The 17,584-nt window shown below is 35.6% G+C and overlaps 1 protein-coding gene across 1 annotated transcript in view; it reads left to right on the top strand.

Moving 5' to 3' along the window:
• The window catches only part of LOC134649138 (1-phosphatidylinositol 4,5-bisphosphate phosphodiesterase classes I and II-like), a 76,939-nt gene that overhangs the window by 36,100 nt on the left and 23,255 nt on the right, over positions 1-17,584 (top strand). The window contains exons 4-5 of the mRNA XM_063503884.1: positions 7,142-7,275; positions 17,049-17,234. Coding sequence (XP_063359954.1) covers positions 7,142-7,275; positions 17,049-17,234 — 320 coding nt within the window. The remainder of the gene's footprint in view (positions 1-7,141; positions 7,276-17,048; positions 17,235-17,584) is intronic.

The raw sequence follows: 17,584 nt of genomic DNA, 5'->3' as shown, positions 1-17,584 counted from the left end.
GGTGCATCTTATAATCCTTTGTGACACTGCTGCCCTTTTGGTTACTTCTGCTGTTAACTGTACCGAATATGGAGCCTTTCAGTAGTTATGAATTTTTGATATTGGACCTATTCATTCATCGCATCAGTGAGCTTCCGGGTTCTATTGCGAGATTTGCGAGTGAGCCGTTTCTTGTGAAGTTTGAGTACAATGTCAAAACTATTTAACCTACGCTACGGTTGCATTGTTCATAAATTAAATTGGCTTCTTGTACTCCGTAAAAGTTGAACAATGTTAGGCTTTGCTCAGGCCAATTTTATTTGAGGCTTAAAGGTTTAAACTGCTATATTTTTAGCGAATTAGACTAGCAGGTCATTTACCAGAATTTTACGGATCTTTCCTTGTTTCTGTTTGTATAGCACGTGTGGATATTGAAAACAATCTAATCGCGGTTATGACGCATACAAATAAAACAACAAATGTATAATGTATATGTAATGGAGTTTTCTTAGAAGCTCCTCTACGTAAATATTATACGGCGCTTCAGGCGTCCTCTCGCGCCATGAAAACCTGTTGCATTTATTATTCAATTTGAAGGGTCCACTAATGGCCGCGCAGTAACAATGTAAAGATAAGCGTTATATTTTTGTATAGGGTATATTATTAGTATATAATCTAATACCTTTAAACGAGCGATTCTTGTATATTTATTTATTTATATATATATTTCGGGGATCTCGGAAACGGCTCGGAAATTTGCTAGGGTTTTGGGGGGCGAAGAATCGAACTAGCTGGGTCTCATCTATGGAACGCGCATTCTTGAGTTTTTATATGTTTTCCGAGCAAAGCTCGCTCTCACAGATATTGTATGTTTATACTAAATACGACTTCGGAGCAACGGTTTCTCGAGTTAAGAAGTTGCAGAAGAGTTATTTAGGAGTCCGCAGCAAGCTCGGCTGAATTTCACCTATATCTTATCCTATTGTATTTAAGTCAAAGTTTCAGAGCAATATAGCGTGTCGTTTTAAAATGAGAGCGTAACTACGTTTGTATGGAAAACCGAGCTTGTTTGTATTGTATTTTACGAATTAATTTGCTGCTATTATTAAATAATGAATGAAAACAGTAGTTTTAAAGCATCACAAAATATGAAATGAGCTCATGCGATAAGATAAATTGCGCCAACAACGTTGAATGACATATTGTCACACTATCACGTCATGATTTTTTTTCTCGACTGACGACACAACTAATGGGAAAACTAACACTTTTAAAGCGATAGGCATGTATGTACAATTAAATGTAAGTTTCAGTGGGGTTTAAGGCAATGTCTTCAGGCTGATTTATGATAAGTATATTCGATTTGATTATTTATAGAACAAACTTAATGTTGACATAGATCACTAGCTACACCTTATAAAACAAAGTCTCCCGCCGCGTCTGTCTGTATGTATGTATGCTCGCGAAAACTCAAAAACTTTTGAACGAATTTTCACGCGGTTTTTACCTATCAATAGAGTGATTCTTGAGTAAAGGATGGTTTAGGTTTATAATTTTTTAAGGTTTTGTGTAACCCGTGCCAAGCCGGGACGGGTCGCTAGTATTAGATATGTATAATATTGTATAACCATAGTCAACAGTCATTGAGTATGCTATAACGATATCAGAGGTAAAATATATATTTATAAAAAAATATATTGAATAAATGTAAGTTTCATATAGGTAGGTAGGCATTTAAAAGAATAAATAAGAAAATATACATAATATAATTTAGGACGTCATCGAACTGTAAACGTTTAGTAATAGTATCTTTATTATAAATGGCGGGCGTGAGCTATTCTGACACTTATAAATTATTCTGACTTAAGTACTCTGAAGACTCGAAGTTCCAATCAATTCGCACACTCCATCCCATTAAATTCGTCTAGTTCCTCTGATCAGATATTAAACTGATTCTATCGGGGATTACATCACTTAATATTGATTTTATTTTATTATTTCATTAAATTATAATATAAGTTAATTTGTATTTGTATCGGCATACTTACCGGTTAACGTTGTTAAAACATCGTTAAGATATGTAAATCTATGGAATTTATTTCCAAGATTTATATCATTAAAATTTGCACAGCACAAACAAGCTGAATTACGGTCCACGCCACGCCGGACAGATTTATAATTTACTAATTATAATTTACGTCTATTGTTTTATAACGTTTTTTTTTTATAAAAGTATCCAGTAGGCAGGTAATTTATAAAAAGTATACATATTGTAATAAAAATTAAAAATATCGTATCGCTATTTGGAAACCATGTGACAATTATGTTCTATAATTTCAATAGCCAAATTCCAATTGATAAGTACGAGCAAAATCGTACCATTAATTCTGTGTTAGTGCGATGTGATTTAGGTCACTCTAAGAGTCTAAGGCGATTAGTGTACAGTGTCTCGCCTTACCACCAAATTGCATCATGGCTTGCACGTACAATCGTTAACTAATTAAGATGCTGCTTAAGGCTGCACTCCACTAAAGCTAAGTTTACGTTTACATACAAGTGGCACATAGCTTCGTAGCTTAGCTTGAACGTTTTACGAATAAACGTTACACTCACTATCGCAATCGTTTATTTTCCGGTAGATAGCAAAACGTTATAGAAACTTATTCTATCTACGAGTAAGTATGTATGCAACGTCAAATCGGGTACTATTCTCGATTGACATGCCACATACGCTTATAAAACAACGTGACCGAAATATGTTACCTACATATTTCGCATGTACCTATGTTGCGCGATAAGTATTAAGGAAAAATGCAGGGTCTCCTCCACAGTATTGTGTCATGTCAGTGATAAATTGCGCACGGCCATGTCTTTAGTGCGATGTGACAGACATGAAAAGGCAAATCCGATGCGTTACGATACACGGGCCAAGGTCGGAAGTCACTAGATCTATGCGCGCACGTATTTTTAGTTTTTACCTAAGCATCAGTAGGACGAGAACTATTATGACAATTAAACTTAAAATTTGATAACTAAAGTTGAAAAGAAAATAAACTGTTATACTTAGGCTATAATATCACTTTCACAATCGAGACAATCTAACGACGAATGACACTTCAAATAAAAGCTCTTGGAGTCGTTTAGGTATAGGTAGTGCCAAAGAAACTGTTACAGGCTTAACAGCCCGTAATGTTTCTTTAGCACTTGGCACAACTGTAATGGTTGTTAACACAACCGACACATGAATTCAGCAATAGCTCAATTTCCCACATTTACAGGTGCCTATAAAATCCGAAAGAATCCGACGATCTCCTGCATGCTCTCTGTCATCGAACTTTAATTATATTAAATTCAGGAAAACAGTTGAGTAGGTAGTAGTATTTCAACTAATATTAAATAAAAGGTAATATGAAAACATACTTATTCTTTCTTTCTCTTTTCTGTCTCCAAATTGTTATCGAATTGAGAACCACTTCATAATTGAAAGTCTGTTATAAATATATATCTAACGAAAACAGCCCAAAATTGTGGAACGCTTCATAAGGCCATAAATAGATTTTCAGCATCTAGTTTTGGTACCTCGGAGACGGCGCGATTGTATGAATATTTAGTTCTGCATCGAACAAAGCTTTTAAGCTATTTACGAGTATAGACCGTCTGATGGTATCAATGATATACTTTCAAGATGGCCAACTAGATATTTAATTCCTACCGATTCATAAGTATCTACAGTAATTGAGATTATTGAAATGTGCAAACCTGAGCGAAATACATTTTCTTGGTAGGTATAAATTGCCGGAAGACATTGATGGTAGCTGGAATCTTATTTTAGCCTACTTAACACAATAAACGCAACGTTTTAGTAATCATTAGTCTGCCTACGCGCCATTTCAATAATTTACGGAGCATATTCATTACGCTGTATTGCGTTAACGATGGTCAAACATAAAGCCTGAATTACATTTTTGTCAGTTCAGTTTTGTTCTTTGGCATACTTTGTGATTGAAAAACTTTTGTTTCGCTCCATCATTCTTAGCATGCGAGTTTTGGACGTTTAATCGATATGTCACGCCGGGGCTTTGAGTTTCTTGTCCGACTCCACCAATCACGCCGTGTCTCATCTCACAAAACAATCGAAACTCGAGTCTGAAGTTTTACTTAAAGTAGGAGTTTTGCTACGCGTAAATTGATTTACGGCCTGATTCGACTTTAAGATAAGTACTTAAAAAATTTGCTAAAGATACGATATGGATCGGATATGTCAGTGTCAAAAGTGACGATTTTGTTTTAAGAAACGTCACTTTTGACACTGACATATTCAATCCATTTCGTATCTTTAGCAAATGTTTAACGTATCTTAAAGTTCGAATCAGACCGTCAATTTGTTGAAGATTTGTATTGACTGTTGAAATGCAAATTACTACTTCACTGTAGTAAATGTCTGACGTAATTTTTTGGATGCTCCATATTTTCTGTAGTTTATTGACTGCGTCTTCCTGACTGCTAGTAAATTTCACGAATTTTGACTAGGCGAAGACAATCACTGTGACGTTTAAAAGTAATATGTAGCAATAGTTCCCTTTGGCCTAGCTCTTTCTCGGATACTCGGATCTCAGCCTCCGTCACTGGCTTTCTTTATTATTAGGGTTCCGTAGTCAACTAGGAACTAGGAACCCTTATAGCTTCGCCATGTCCGTCCGTCTGTCTGTCTGTCCGAGGATTTTTTTTCTTGTAGACATACTTTTGCATTCTGAAATCAAATATTTTTCGGTTGCGGATTATACCAGTAGCAGAACGTAATGATTATATTCTCTTTGACCAGTAGACATTAGTATCTTGCTCAACTGAATACAGCAGCGTCTGCTTCGCGATCTCAGAACGTTTTGGAGTTTAAAACTTAAATTAATATTTTAATACCTACGAAAGTTTTGTTGATTCCTAGCTATAATATACGAGGGGTGTTCAAAATATTCTCGGTATGAGAATGAAAACAAACAAGTACGAAAAGTTTGATATTTTTATTTTTCAATATACTCCCCCCCTATGTTCATACACTTAAAAGATCGATCAATTATTTTTTTTAATCCCTCATAAAAATATTTTTTATCTTTCGTGTAAAAATGCTCCTCCACTGCCGCCTTCAATGCTTCATCGTCAGAAAATTTATTTCCACGCAGATCCTTTTTAAGATTGGGGAGCAAAAAGAAGTCGCTGGGGGCTAAGTCCGGACTATACGGTGGGTGAGTAACAGTTTTAAACCCACATTCAACAATAGCTGCCTTGGCAATATGAGCAGTATGGACGGGGGCGTTGTCATGCAGAAGCAGAATACCTTTGGTTAACTTTCCTCGCCTCTTTTCTTTAATTACATCCTTTAATTGACGTAGAATGTTAGCGTAGTACTGTCCTGTGATATTTACACCTTTTTCTTTATAATCGATTAGTAATACTCCTTCACAATCCCAAAATATCGTGGCCATGACCTTGCCAGCTGAAGGGATGACCTTGAACTTCTTGGGATGAGCTGAACCCTTAATGTGCCACTGCATGCTCTTGTTTACTCTCTGGGTCATAATGATGAACCCAGGTTTCATCTCCAGTAACTATTCTTTGCAGCACCTCATCAGGATTTTCACCGCACAGGTCAATAAAATCGGAACAACAAGCTACACGCATGTCTTTTTGAAGCCGAGTCAGCATTCGCGGAACCCATCTTGCACTTACTTTTGACATATTAAGATGGTCATGTATAATATCATGTACGGTACCAATAGAGAGATTGGTTACTTGTGCTATAGATTTTACCTTCACTCGACCATCTTCCAATATAAGTTTTTCCACTTTATCAATATTTTCTTGTGAAGTAGCTACTACAGGCCGGCCAGGTCTAGGGTCATCTTCAATACTCTCCATTCCGCGTTTAAACTCGCTTGACCACTTTTGAATGGTAGATAAAGAAGGAGCAGACTCACGGTAAACACAATCCATTTCCTCTTTTATGGTTTTTTGATTTTTACCCTGTTTTGTCAAGAATTTTATCACGCATCGATGTTCTAATTTAGTTAACATTGTCAATTCGCACATGATGTTCATGTTTGTTCAGCAATTGCAGAAAAACAAAAGACTATCTCGGTTCGAATTATACTTTTTTTTAATGTCAATGAATAAACCTTAGCGGCCAGTAACGAAAGAAATTTTAGAAGAGGTCGTAAGATATCAATACCGAGAATATTTTGAACGCCCCTCGTATATAAATAATCCATTCATAATGAGTCCGACCGTGTGCGACAAAAGTTAGAGTTAATATCACTGTGAAAAAATAACCATTAAAATGTGGACTGTATTATGCGGCTCTTCACTATTTAGGTCATATAAAATGCACTGCATTATATTTTTAATATTGTGCCTCTTTAGTGCTGGCACCTTGTAGCAGTAATGAGCACAACTTCAAACTCTAGTATATATTCGGATTCACCTGCCTCCCGGTTTTCCTTTTATTCGTTCAGCCTGTCACAAATATTATTCTTGGCAGCGGATCAGGTGCAAATCCGATTTTGATATACCACGCTTTCAGCGTCGTCTTTAGACGTCGGCGTATGTGTATTACGGTGCGATATCAACAATTAAGATTGATAGACGAGCTACATATTTCAGTGTTCCGCACCAAAATTTGAATAAACGGATATTTTTTTATGGAGATGCAAAATTTACTTAGGTACATATTAACAAATTATTAAGAGAGAAAAACGTAAATTTGTATTTTTAATATGTTGAATTTTACACGTTTTAATCAAGGGTGAAAACATGTTGTTCACACGGAAACTAGGGCAGACATCAAGGTTAAGCTGGCTAGAAAGAAAAAAATGCGGTGGTGACTGGTGATATATATAGCAGAGGGATCTGAAGAGCAAAATTTTAAAAGAAGAGTATCCAGAAGTATGATCAGTAGAAAAAGTTTTTGAGTTATTGAGATAAAACTCAAAAACCGCGCGTCGTTTATATCTTCCGTCGTAAATTTCGGTGGCGCGCTAAATCTTTTATTTCCTTCTAATTTCTTGGCTTCACTTAGTAAGACTATGTAGGTATTATTTTTATACCTTTCCGTTGATTTACACATAAATGCACGTTTTATATGATTATTGAAATCAAATTTTGTTGACAGATGTGGACCGAAGAGCTATTTGCATTGGCATACAACCTGAACCAGCTTAACAATCCCACCATCAAGTTTCTCGAGAAGATGCACACCAAGATCACCCTTAAAGCAGACAAGTCTGGAAAAATACTCGTTAAAAAGTAAGTGACCTTCTCATTAGTCTTTTAATTTTTGTAGAGCAATTGAAACTTTAATTATGAACCAACCTTAGTAGCACGGTCGCATTTTTATCGTTTGTCACCATGCCATCGTTTGTCACGTTCTAACAAGTAGGTATGTAAGTGCGAAAGTGACGGGCATAGTGATAGACGATAAAAATGGAACCATGCTGAGCCCGCAGGGCTTAATGCCCCTTGCTATCTACCAACTGTATCAGCCTACATAATTATTATAGTTCTTCTTAATAAACCAATTGCAAAAGTTTTTCTATTAATAAGCAGGTATACAAACAGTCAAACACTAGGATTACTGGCCTCCAGATTAAAAAAAAGTAGTTTATTTATTTTACAAACTTCTTCTTACAAACTTAAATTAAATGAGTTGTACCGTGACAGCTTTTTCATGACTGGCTGGGGTTGCCGGGTTGCCGAGATATGCTAGACTTCTATGCTAAATATTTTAGCTACCAAACGGTAGTACAAACGTATCTAAACTATTAATCTGTGTATTCAGAGGTATGCAATGTGCATGCACAGGATGTGAATTTGCGCAAGAATGGACCCGTGTCTTGAAAGCTTGCAACTTACAAAACAAGCGGATTTTATCTGTGAAATATTCTAAGCTTTTGTGAAAAGGGCCCCAGATTGACCAGATTTTTCTAACAGTGGGCGGTTGATGAATATACAATCCTGGGTTTAGTACGTCTTCCGGTTTCCTGTGTATTCAGAGATAGGCTGTACGGGATACTTATATTCGTACAGGTTCAGTTTGATAACGACTCATTTGTCAACGCGGAGTTACCTATGTGGATCAGATATTTATTATATAAGTTTTTCGTGACTGCATATTCAGATAGTTATTTCTTGTTATGAAACTGTTATTGGATATGATCACCTATCAACAGTGACATTTCTGGCTGAAGGATATTTTCTGTTGACAGCTGACTGATCATATAACGGTTTCGTAACAATATTATACAGCTCTAATCACCCTCCAGCGGTGAGTCGTACGCTAGGGAATATTTTGTAAGGGCGGTTGGTAGACGAAAATACAGTACACGGGTATGGCACCCGCTGTATCCAGAAATGTGATGTACACTTATAGCTGTCAGCGTGGAGATACGGGGATGTGGTATTTGCGAAACGGTTGACAGGTTGACGTGAGTGCATCCTGGCCCCTATTTCACCAAGCTGACAGGTACGACAATTGTCAAAAAAATGACAGACCTTTGTTTCACCACGCCGACATTTGTCAGTGACATATGTCGAGTGACAATTGTCAAGTGACAGGTGACAGATGATAATTTCGTAAATTGTTTTGTATAGAACTTCATATAAACATGACAGGTAGTTTGGTACAATTGTCCATCTTAAATTTAATGACAATTATTTTGTGAAACAAGGGTAATGTTTACTAGTCGACATATTTGTCAATTCTTCACAAGAGATCTTCGATCAACACGGGCTTCCGACACGTCGGAAGGGATAGGCCCAAGCGATATCTTGACATTCAAATCATTCTGCCATTTTTCGCGGGGGGGAACGTGCACACAGTCGCACTTCTCACACACTTACATACAAAATCCAATCTGTAATGACGACACAAATACATAGAAAATGACACCCTACACAGACAAATCTTGCACACCTCGATTTGTTTTTGTGTACGGACGAGTCACAAGTGTCACAACACGCACACTAATACATTTTCGTCAAGAGATGAGAAGTCGGATTTGTCGCTCGACCGATCCGCAATTTGTACTGGGCGAGAAAAATCGATAAATCTAACAATTACATGAAACTAAAATATAATAATTGTGTTTAAATGTAATTAAACGTATGATATGTAAAAAAAATATTACTTACATGTGAAATGTAACACCTTCTTTTTGTAAATTTGATGTCCTCGACCTCTTTTTACAATAAAAAACCGAGCAATTGGCATTTTTTTCTGCTGCTATGTTCACTAGCGCGTCTGGACTCGGTCTAGTTTAAATCCGAGCGCAACTAGTTTTGTTACCCGCGCTAGATCAGTTGGTCTTGTACCTAGGCAGAGGGGAAATAGTGCGAATGCCGCGTCCCTTCCGTGTTGGTCGAAGCAAGAGATCGTTAATTGCTTTCGATGTGCCGTGTTGTCATCACTAACATGATATATTTTTTTGTTTGTTTTAAGTATTTTTTCTGCAAATGCAAAGTCAGTGACGTCAAAGTAGGAATCTATTCGTACTTTATATATTCCCTTGTATAAGAATGTCACCACTATTGCTTTCGCGGAGATTCATTTTCTAACTAACCAAAACCCTAACTTTACTGTTAGTGCCCAACTTCGCCCAAGTAAATTATTAAAAAAACAATACCTACATACCTAATTTCGCTACCGGTCCCCAACTTCGCATTATATATTTTTTTAATTATGAAAACTATACTGAGACTTATTCCAAGTCCTAAATGTTGAATTACTAAACGCCTTCATAGGCAACAATTACAATTTATAATGGAATTATGATTTAATGCTAGTTAAGAAGAATTTAAAAGCGATTTAAAGCGATTTTTATTTGTACCCTAAAGGCGAATTTAGGGTACACAGTTTTGCCAACGTTTATTTTCAATGAACTGCAACAATGATAACGTGGTTTGCTAACAACGAAAACACTACAATTGTCACCCAAGCCTGACACAGCTCCGATCTCATGTCAAGAATTACCGACAAATCGACAAATTTGTCGACTTATAAAAACTACTCGTGTTTCACCAAATCATTGTCATTAAATGAAAGATGGACAATTGTAACTAAATGCCTGACATGTTTATAAGCACTTCTATACAAAAACAGTTTACGAAGTTGTCACTTGTCACCTGTCACTTGACAATTGTCACTCGACATATGTCACTGACAAATGTCGGCGTGGTGAAATAGGGGCCTGGTGTTGAGAGGCGAAGCGACAATTGATACTTTTGTAAAATATGCAATGTTGGTAGGTGAAACGGAATAAATACCTACGAGGGGTATTCAAAATATTCTCGGTATGAGAATGAAAACAAACAAGTACGAAAAGTTTGATATTTTTATTTTTCAATATACTCCCCCCCTATGTTCATACACTTAAAAGATCGATCAATTATTTTTATTAATCCTGCATAAAAATATTTTTTATCTTTGGTGTAAAAATGCTCCTCCACTGCCGCCTTCAATGCTTCATCATCGGAAAATTTATTTCCACGCAGATCCTTTTTAAGATTGGGGAACAAAAAGAAGTCGCTGGGGGCTAAGTCCGGACTATACGGTGGGTGAGTAACAGTTTCAAACCCACATTCAACAATAGCTGCCTTGGCAATATGAGCAGTATGGACGGGGGCGTTGTCATGCAGAAGCATAACACCTTTGGTTAACTTTCCTCGCCTCTTTTCTTTGATTGCATCCTTTAATTGACGTAGAATGTTAGCGTAGTACTGTCCTGTGATATTTACACCTTTTTCTTTATAATCGATCTGTAATACTCCTTCACAATCCCAAAATATCGTGGCCATGACCTTGCCAGCTGAAGGGATGACCTTGAACTTCTTGGGATGAGCTGAACCCTTAATGTGCCACTGCATGGACTCTTGTTTACTCTCTGGGTCATAATGATGAACCCAGGTTTCATCTCCAGTAACTATTCTTTGCAGCACCTCATCAGGATTTTCACCGCACAGGTCAATAAAATCGGAACAACAAGCTACACGCATGCCTTTTTGAAGCCGAGTCAGCATTCGCGGAACCCATCTTGCACTTACTTTTGACATATTAAGATGGTCATGGATAATATCATGTATGGTACCAATAGAGAGATTGGTTACTTGTGCTATAGATTTTACCTTCACTCGACCATCTTCCAATATAAGTTTTTCCACTTTATCAATATTTTCTTGTGAAGTAGCTACTACAGGCCGGCCAGGTCTAGGGTCGTCTTCAACACTCTCCCTTCCACGTTTAAACTCGCTTGACCACTTTTGAATGGTAGATAAAGAAGGAGCAGACTCACGGTAAACACAATCCATTTCCTCTTTTATGGTTTTTTGATTTTTACCCTGTTTTGTCAAGAATTTTATCACGCATCGATGTTCTAATTTAGTTAACATTGTCAATTCCCACATGATGTTCATGTTTGTTCAGCAATTGCAGAAAAACAAAAGAACATCTCGCTTCGAATTATACTTTTTTTTAATGTCAATGAATAAACCTTAGCGGCCAGTAACGAAAGAAATTTTAGAAGAGGTTGTAAGATATCAATACCGAGAATATTTTGAACGCCCCTCGTAGTTTATTTTTAAATATTTAAACATTTTACTGCTGAATATTGAAAACTAATTACCGATCAAGCGTGAGTTAATAAAAAAAATTGTGATGCTTCGGAACGTTCCATGCACAAGTTTTTTACTATTGTACAATGATTCTTTTGTAATTGTTACTTCTTCAAGTGAAAAGCAGTATAGCTAGTTAAAAATGACATATAACCTATGATATTTATTACTTTATATCTGCATGGTTCTTAGTTTAAACTTCTAAACTAACATTTTAGAAGCCAATATAGAAAAAAATGAATCCATCGAACTGCACCACACGATAGTGCTCCATTGAATGCGTATTGGAAATACGAACTAGGGATATCTGCCAACGAATGTGGAAAGTTTAGATTAAATGGAATACAGTGTAGGTATGCCTTCTGACTCCCTTGCTGTTGTTTACTGCGACTTACTACTTTGTATCTTGATCAATTTATTAAAAAATTCAAGAAGCTTTTTGATATACCCTGAAACATTTTAGCGAAGAGAATATACGGACTTAAATAACGTATAATATTGTTGGTATAAAGTTTATACATAAGTGTCTACATTATTGGACGGTGCTGTATCTTCAAAGTGTTGTATAAAACTTGTTGCACACGTACAATGTCTGTTTTGTTAAATGAACGGTTTAATTCAACGGCTGTGTAAGTATATTTTTAAACAATGTCAATCACTGACTAGTATCTATCAATTGTAATCAAGGGGCGGATGACTACTAGTATTTTATACTTAAGTCAAGGTTGTCGAAATTGATAATGGGTTATTTATGACTGACCCAGAAATTGTTAAAAACCAGTATTTGGGAAAGTACATTTTATCTTGTTTGGTTGTTGTCAATGATTGCATTGCAAATAAAATGATATCACTCAGTAAAAAAAATAATCATCTTCACTTTGTGTGATGTAAAGAGCGACCGCTTATTAAAAAAAAAAGTGGTAATTTTGGCATTTATAATAAAGGAATAGTAAAAATTATGTCAAGCAAAACTGAGATTATGAATTGATTGTTTCATTGGTTTGGTATATGTTAAATGTTGAAAGTTATACGCCTCACAAACTTGTGCCAACATATTTGTTACATTCAAAGACAACTAAATAATAAAAACACGTATCCTTAAATTTTGTTAACTCGCTTGCTCGCGTTGTAAATGGCACACTCGTGAGTTTCTCAGTTAATTTAAAGATACATTCCATAAATATATGAGGTTGGCATCAGATCAGATCCATCTTAAATAATGACGAGGAAGAAAAAGTCCACAAAATAGGTATGGAAATTGACTGTCTTTCTTATTTAATTGTATCTGGCCTTAATCTAGTAAATGGGTAATCACTCCAAGTGAAGTCCAATTTGACAACTTTACTGCGGCGTACTTCAGCGAATTTGTTAAAATGTTGCCTCTTAAATTTGGCATCCAATGTCGCGGGCCACTGGGTCACAATAGCCAAGACGTATCGCCGAGTATTAAGTAATATTCGTAGCCAATAGTAATAACGGGTATATTATACGTTTGTGTGTATAATATTGCCCTAAAATAAAAATACGGTTTGTACTGCTCAGGCCTTTAATGGAATTCACATAAAAGTAAATTGTTGTCGCTCTGTGTATCGGCAGCTATATATTTCATTTCAACGATGCGACTTTCATAGGCATAAATAAAGGAAATTTTAAAAATAAACCATACTAAGCCTGAAAAAGGAAGATATACAATGTCGAAATAATGATTTATTTTGGTTCATTATTATCGCATGCTTGATACCGATTTGTAATCAAATAGCTGCTTTCATTAATTAATCTTAATTAACTTCATTTCGCTCGCGAACGAAACCATAACAACACAACAGCGATAACAGTTTTCCTCGTATGATGGATCACGCAATGAGCTTAATAAAACTTTTGACGCTGAAGTGATTTCTTGCACACTTGGGCTTACGCATATCTTGTTAAAAATATAAATACCCGTGCTACTCCAATGTTATTTATTTAGCTCCTTTTTCGGAATAGGTACATTTAGTTATAGACTCTTATTTATTGCATTAACGAAATGTACTATTGTAATTGATCGGCCGGCCCTTAAAGCAATTTTGCGTGTGGGCATTTTTATTTTCAATTGGATGGTTGAGCCTATCTCGATTTATATATTAAAATAAAATTCATCTGCCAATTTTATGACGAGACCACAATACGGTTGACATTAATCCTCAGTGTAACTCACTCGGTTGATCCAATTCTAAACGAAATGGCCCATTTATAAAAGTAATGCACTAGTTTGGATCATAAGTTTTAAGGATCAAAAAATTATGCAGTGAAAATTTCGAAAACATAGGCCAGTTTAGGCTCAAAACTGCGTAGTAAAATCACAGGTGGTGTGATGACCGAGGATCGGCCATAACCTAATTCCACGACCCTGACCGTACGCAATCGGAATTTGTCAAAAGTTAGACATTTGCGGCTTTGTTGTATTGTGAGAAAGTTAACTACTTAGTTATCGGACACTGTTGAGTTAGAGCTCATAATTATAAATTTCATATAAGTTTGAAAACTATGGTCATTGGAGTTATTTTCTTGGCAATGAAAATTGTTACACCGAATGATAATATCTTGTGTATACCTAATCAATTAATCAGTGTTTTTAAGCACGTATTTTTATTTTCCATTGAGTTGAAATTGTGTTTTAGGATTTCAATATAATGATTATCTTTTCAGGATATATGTTATATTTATATTTATTTCTTTATTTCAAGGCGAGGTAACAAAATGTAAATTGGATACATACGTCTTAATATTATAGTAAACTTATAGTGCTAAATTTACATTTCAATAACTACCAAGCACAACATTCATTAGAGATTATAATATTTAGTTAACAATTAATTTGTAATCTTATAATTAAGGTGAGATCATGGACAGTGAGATCATGTACTCAACTAGGTATGTGATAATTTAATTACACTGTTTCTAAATCTATTATAACTTAAATGAAAAACGTCTACATCATTACAAATCTTATTGTAAGAAGCGCATATACGAGACAGGGGACTATGTTGTGAAACGTTATTTGTAGGAGGTAAGTATGTTATATTTTGTATCAATTCTCGGTACTTAAATATTTTCTGAAATTGCTGGTATGGTATATATGTTGTAAAGGGTCTAGCCGCAATCCTATAGTGAAACTGCCCCTGGCTGAAGTGTATACCTTTTTTAGGTGCGTTTATTTGTCTTATTATAAGATATCGTTTTACCAAATTTCAAGGCTAGAATTTTTCCCATACAAACATGAACCACTCTAAAGTACGTAAGAAGGACGGCCTGTATGCATTAGTAAGACATTTTTACCTGGCTGCTCCAAATGGATTTTATTACAAAAAATATATTTTATGCAATAGTATATTCTGCATTAAATAACAAAAAATTGAGGTTGTCGCTATCTCATAAGTATTAAAAAAAAAGTTTAAAAAATTAAAAATATTTTTTTAAGCCTTTATAAACAAGTTACAACTTTGATTTTTTTTTGGAAATATACTAATATTAGATGAAATAAACATCCAAATTTCAAAACAATCGAACCACTAGTTTAGCTACAAAAAAATAAAAACAATTAAAAAAATATTTTTTTTTTTAGCCAAACCAAGGGGATTCTAGCCTTGAAATTTGGTAAAACGATATCTTATAATAAGACAAATAAACGCACCTAAGAAAGGTATACACTTTAGCCAGGGGCAGTTTCACTATAGGATTGCGGCTAGACCCTTTCATATCTATTGTAAAGTACCCCTACAAATATTGCTCATATAATAAATAACGGCGTAGAAAATGCGTGTTGATGAAACTATCATACCACATGATCGATCACTAACACTTATGAAGTGTATATTCTGACTGGTGTAAATTACAGTATCTTGTCTCCTGCGCCAAAATATTTTTGGTCACTGAGCGAGTATCGCTTTAATTCATTTAAATTACCTAGTCGAAAGTTATTCCTGCTGCTTGGAGTTTTAAAAGCGTAATATTCGGTTCTTCGATAATTGGCGGTAAAAAAATATTTGTCTTTCAAATCAATCCTCCACAATGTTAGCACACTTGACGAACATAATGTCATAGCTATGTTTGGCGATGTCACACATTGGATTGTTTGTTTGTATTACTTAATCATCATCAATTGCGAGGGTATGACATAACCTGCTCTTTCTTATCTTCAACAAATTTTATAAAATTGTGTGTTTATGCTACGAATCTACGATTGATTTAAAGGGTTTAACATTTTTAGCATATTATTGCTTGAATAAAATAAAGTACATAGATATTATATCTTTGACTGTACTAAATAAGAAAAAGAAAAAATAAACTCATTAGTATATCAGAATAATTACTCACTCATGAGCATTAGAGGTTCAAAATATATAATTATATATGTAGGTATGTACGTACTAACTGTCAATTTACAGCAGCGAACCTCAAAAACACTGTAATATTATGAAAAAGAAACACCGGTCAAGTGCATGTCAGCCTACTCAAAATGGGTTCCTAAGTACCTACTTTTCGACTGATATGAATTTATGTGTTTTGATTTTATTATACCTATTGATATAATTTACTTCAACTAAAACTGATTTTTTATGCCAATATGGTATAATTTACTTCAACTAAAACTGAATTTTTATGCCAATACAAATACATAAATGTATATAGGTATGTGCCAATACATTCCGTGAAAAATTCCATTGTCGACTTATTACGATTCATGAGATACAGGATGATTGACACTTGACACTAACAGACTGTGGGATAGCGGAGGCTTAATAATAGGGTCCCGTTCGGCACCCATCGGTTACAGAGAGGCTACCGCGAAAATCGAAATTCGCAAATTGCGGAGATCTTTCTTTTACTCCAATGAAGGCGTAATTAGAGTGACAGAGAAAAATGCCCGCAATTTGCGAACTTCGATTTTCGCGGTTATAGAAAGGGCAGTCTCGATTCAGTAAAGATGTTACCTGTCCAATATCTAAGTTACGGTCAGGTCAAGTTTGCCGGTTGCGGCGCATCCAGTAATGGGATTTGGCCGGCCGACTGCGAAAGCTCATTCCTTATTGCCCTGGAGCGTTACGCTGTCATACTTTAAAACTTTTACCGAAATTGGACTGGATGAGATTGGACGGACTTTATTTTGATGTTAAAATGTTTTACGACTTGATTTAATATTTTAACTATCAACGTTATTTTATTATGTACAGTCAGCTGCAGAGATAACTGACCCCCTGTGTAGAAATTTGTTTGCAGGGGGGTCAACTGTACCTGTACTTAAGTTTTTCTTTGGTGTATAAATAATAGAGCCAATAGGACACCAGATTATGTTTTTTATAGTAATTTAATAATTGTATTCAGTTAGTTTTTAGGTTTCCAAAACTAGATTAACGTAATTGTTTTTCCATCAGCATCGTCCGCCTATTTGCCCAGAACAAGGACGACAAGAAGCGGGTGGAGAAAGCCCTCAGCGAATCGGGACTTCCTACAGGCAAGAATGACACCATCAGCCAATCCAAGTTCCAGTTCGAGGACTTTTTCAACTTTTACAAGAGCCTCACGCAGCGGAGCGACGCGCAAAAGATATTCAACAGCCTGTGAGTTTGCTTTATAATTGAACGGCCCTTGGTTGTTTAATTGACAGTTTATAGACAGCAACAGTCGGAATTGAAACGGAGCGCGGCAGGGAGGGAAGCCTAAACGATTGACATTAAGTAGCTGCAGAGTCAGTATCCTTACATATAAGTGCCTATTGGTGGATAGAACGTTGGTAGTATGTATAACGATATGAAACGTCCCAACGTGGCGTCGTTTTACATAAATAACCACGTCATATAACATCAGCTTTAATATCAAATCAGCTTATGACACCATAATAATAATTATTTTTGTAATCCTCTTTAATGTAAGATGTACGGACGTGCCTTACATAAGAAGTCAGATTGAA

The sequence above is a fragment of the Cydia amplana genome, chromosome 1, assembly GCF_948474715.1.
Source record: "Cydia amplana chromosome 1, ilCydAmpl1.1, whole genome shotgun sequence".
In the NCBI taxonomy this organism is placed as follows: domain Eukaryota; kingdom Metazoa; phylum Arthropoda; class Insecta; order Lepidoptera; family Tortricidae; genus Cydia; species Cydia amplana.
The sequence above is the reverse complement of the archived record's forward strand: the minus strand, read 5'-3'. Positions and strand labels throughout refer to the sequence as shown.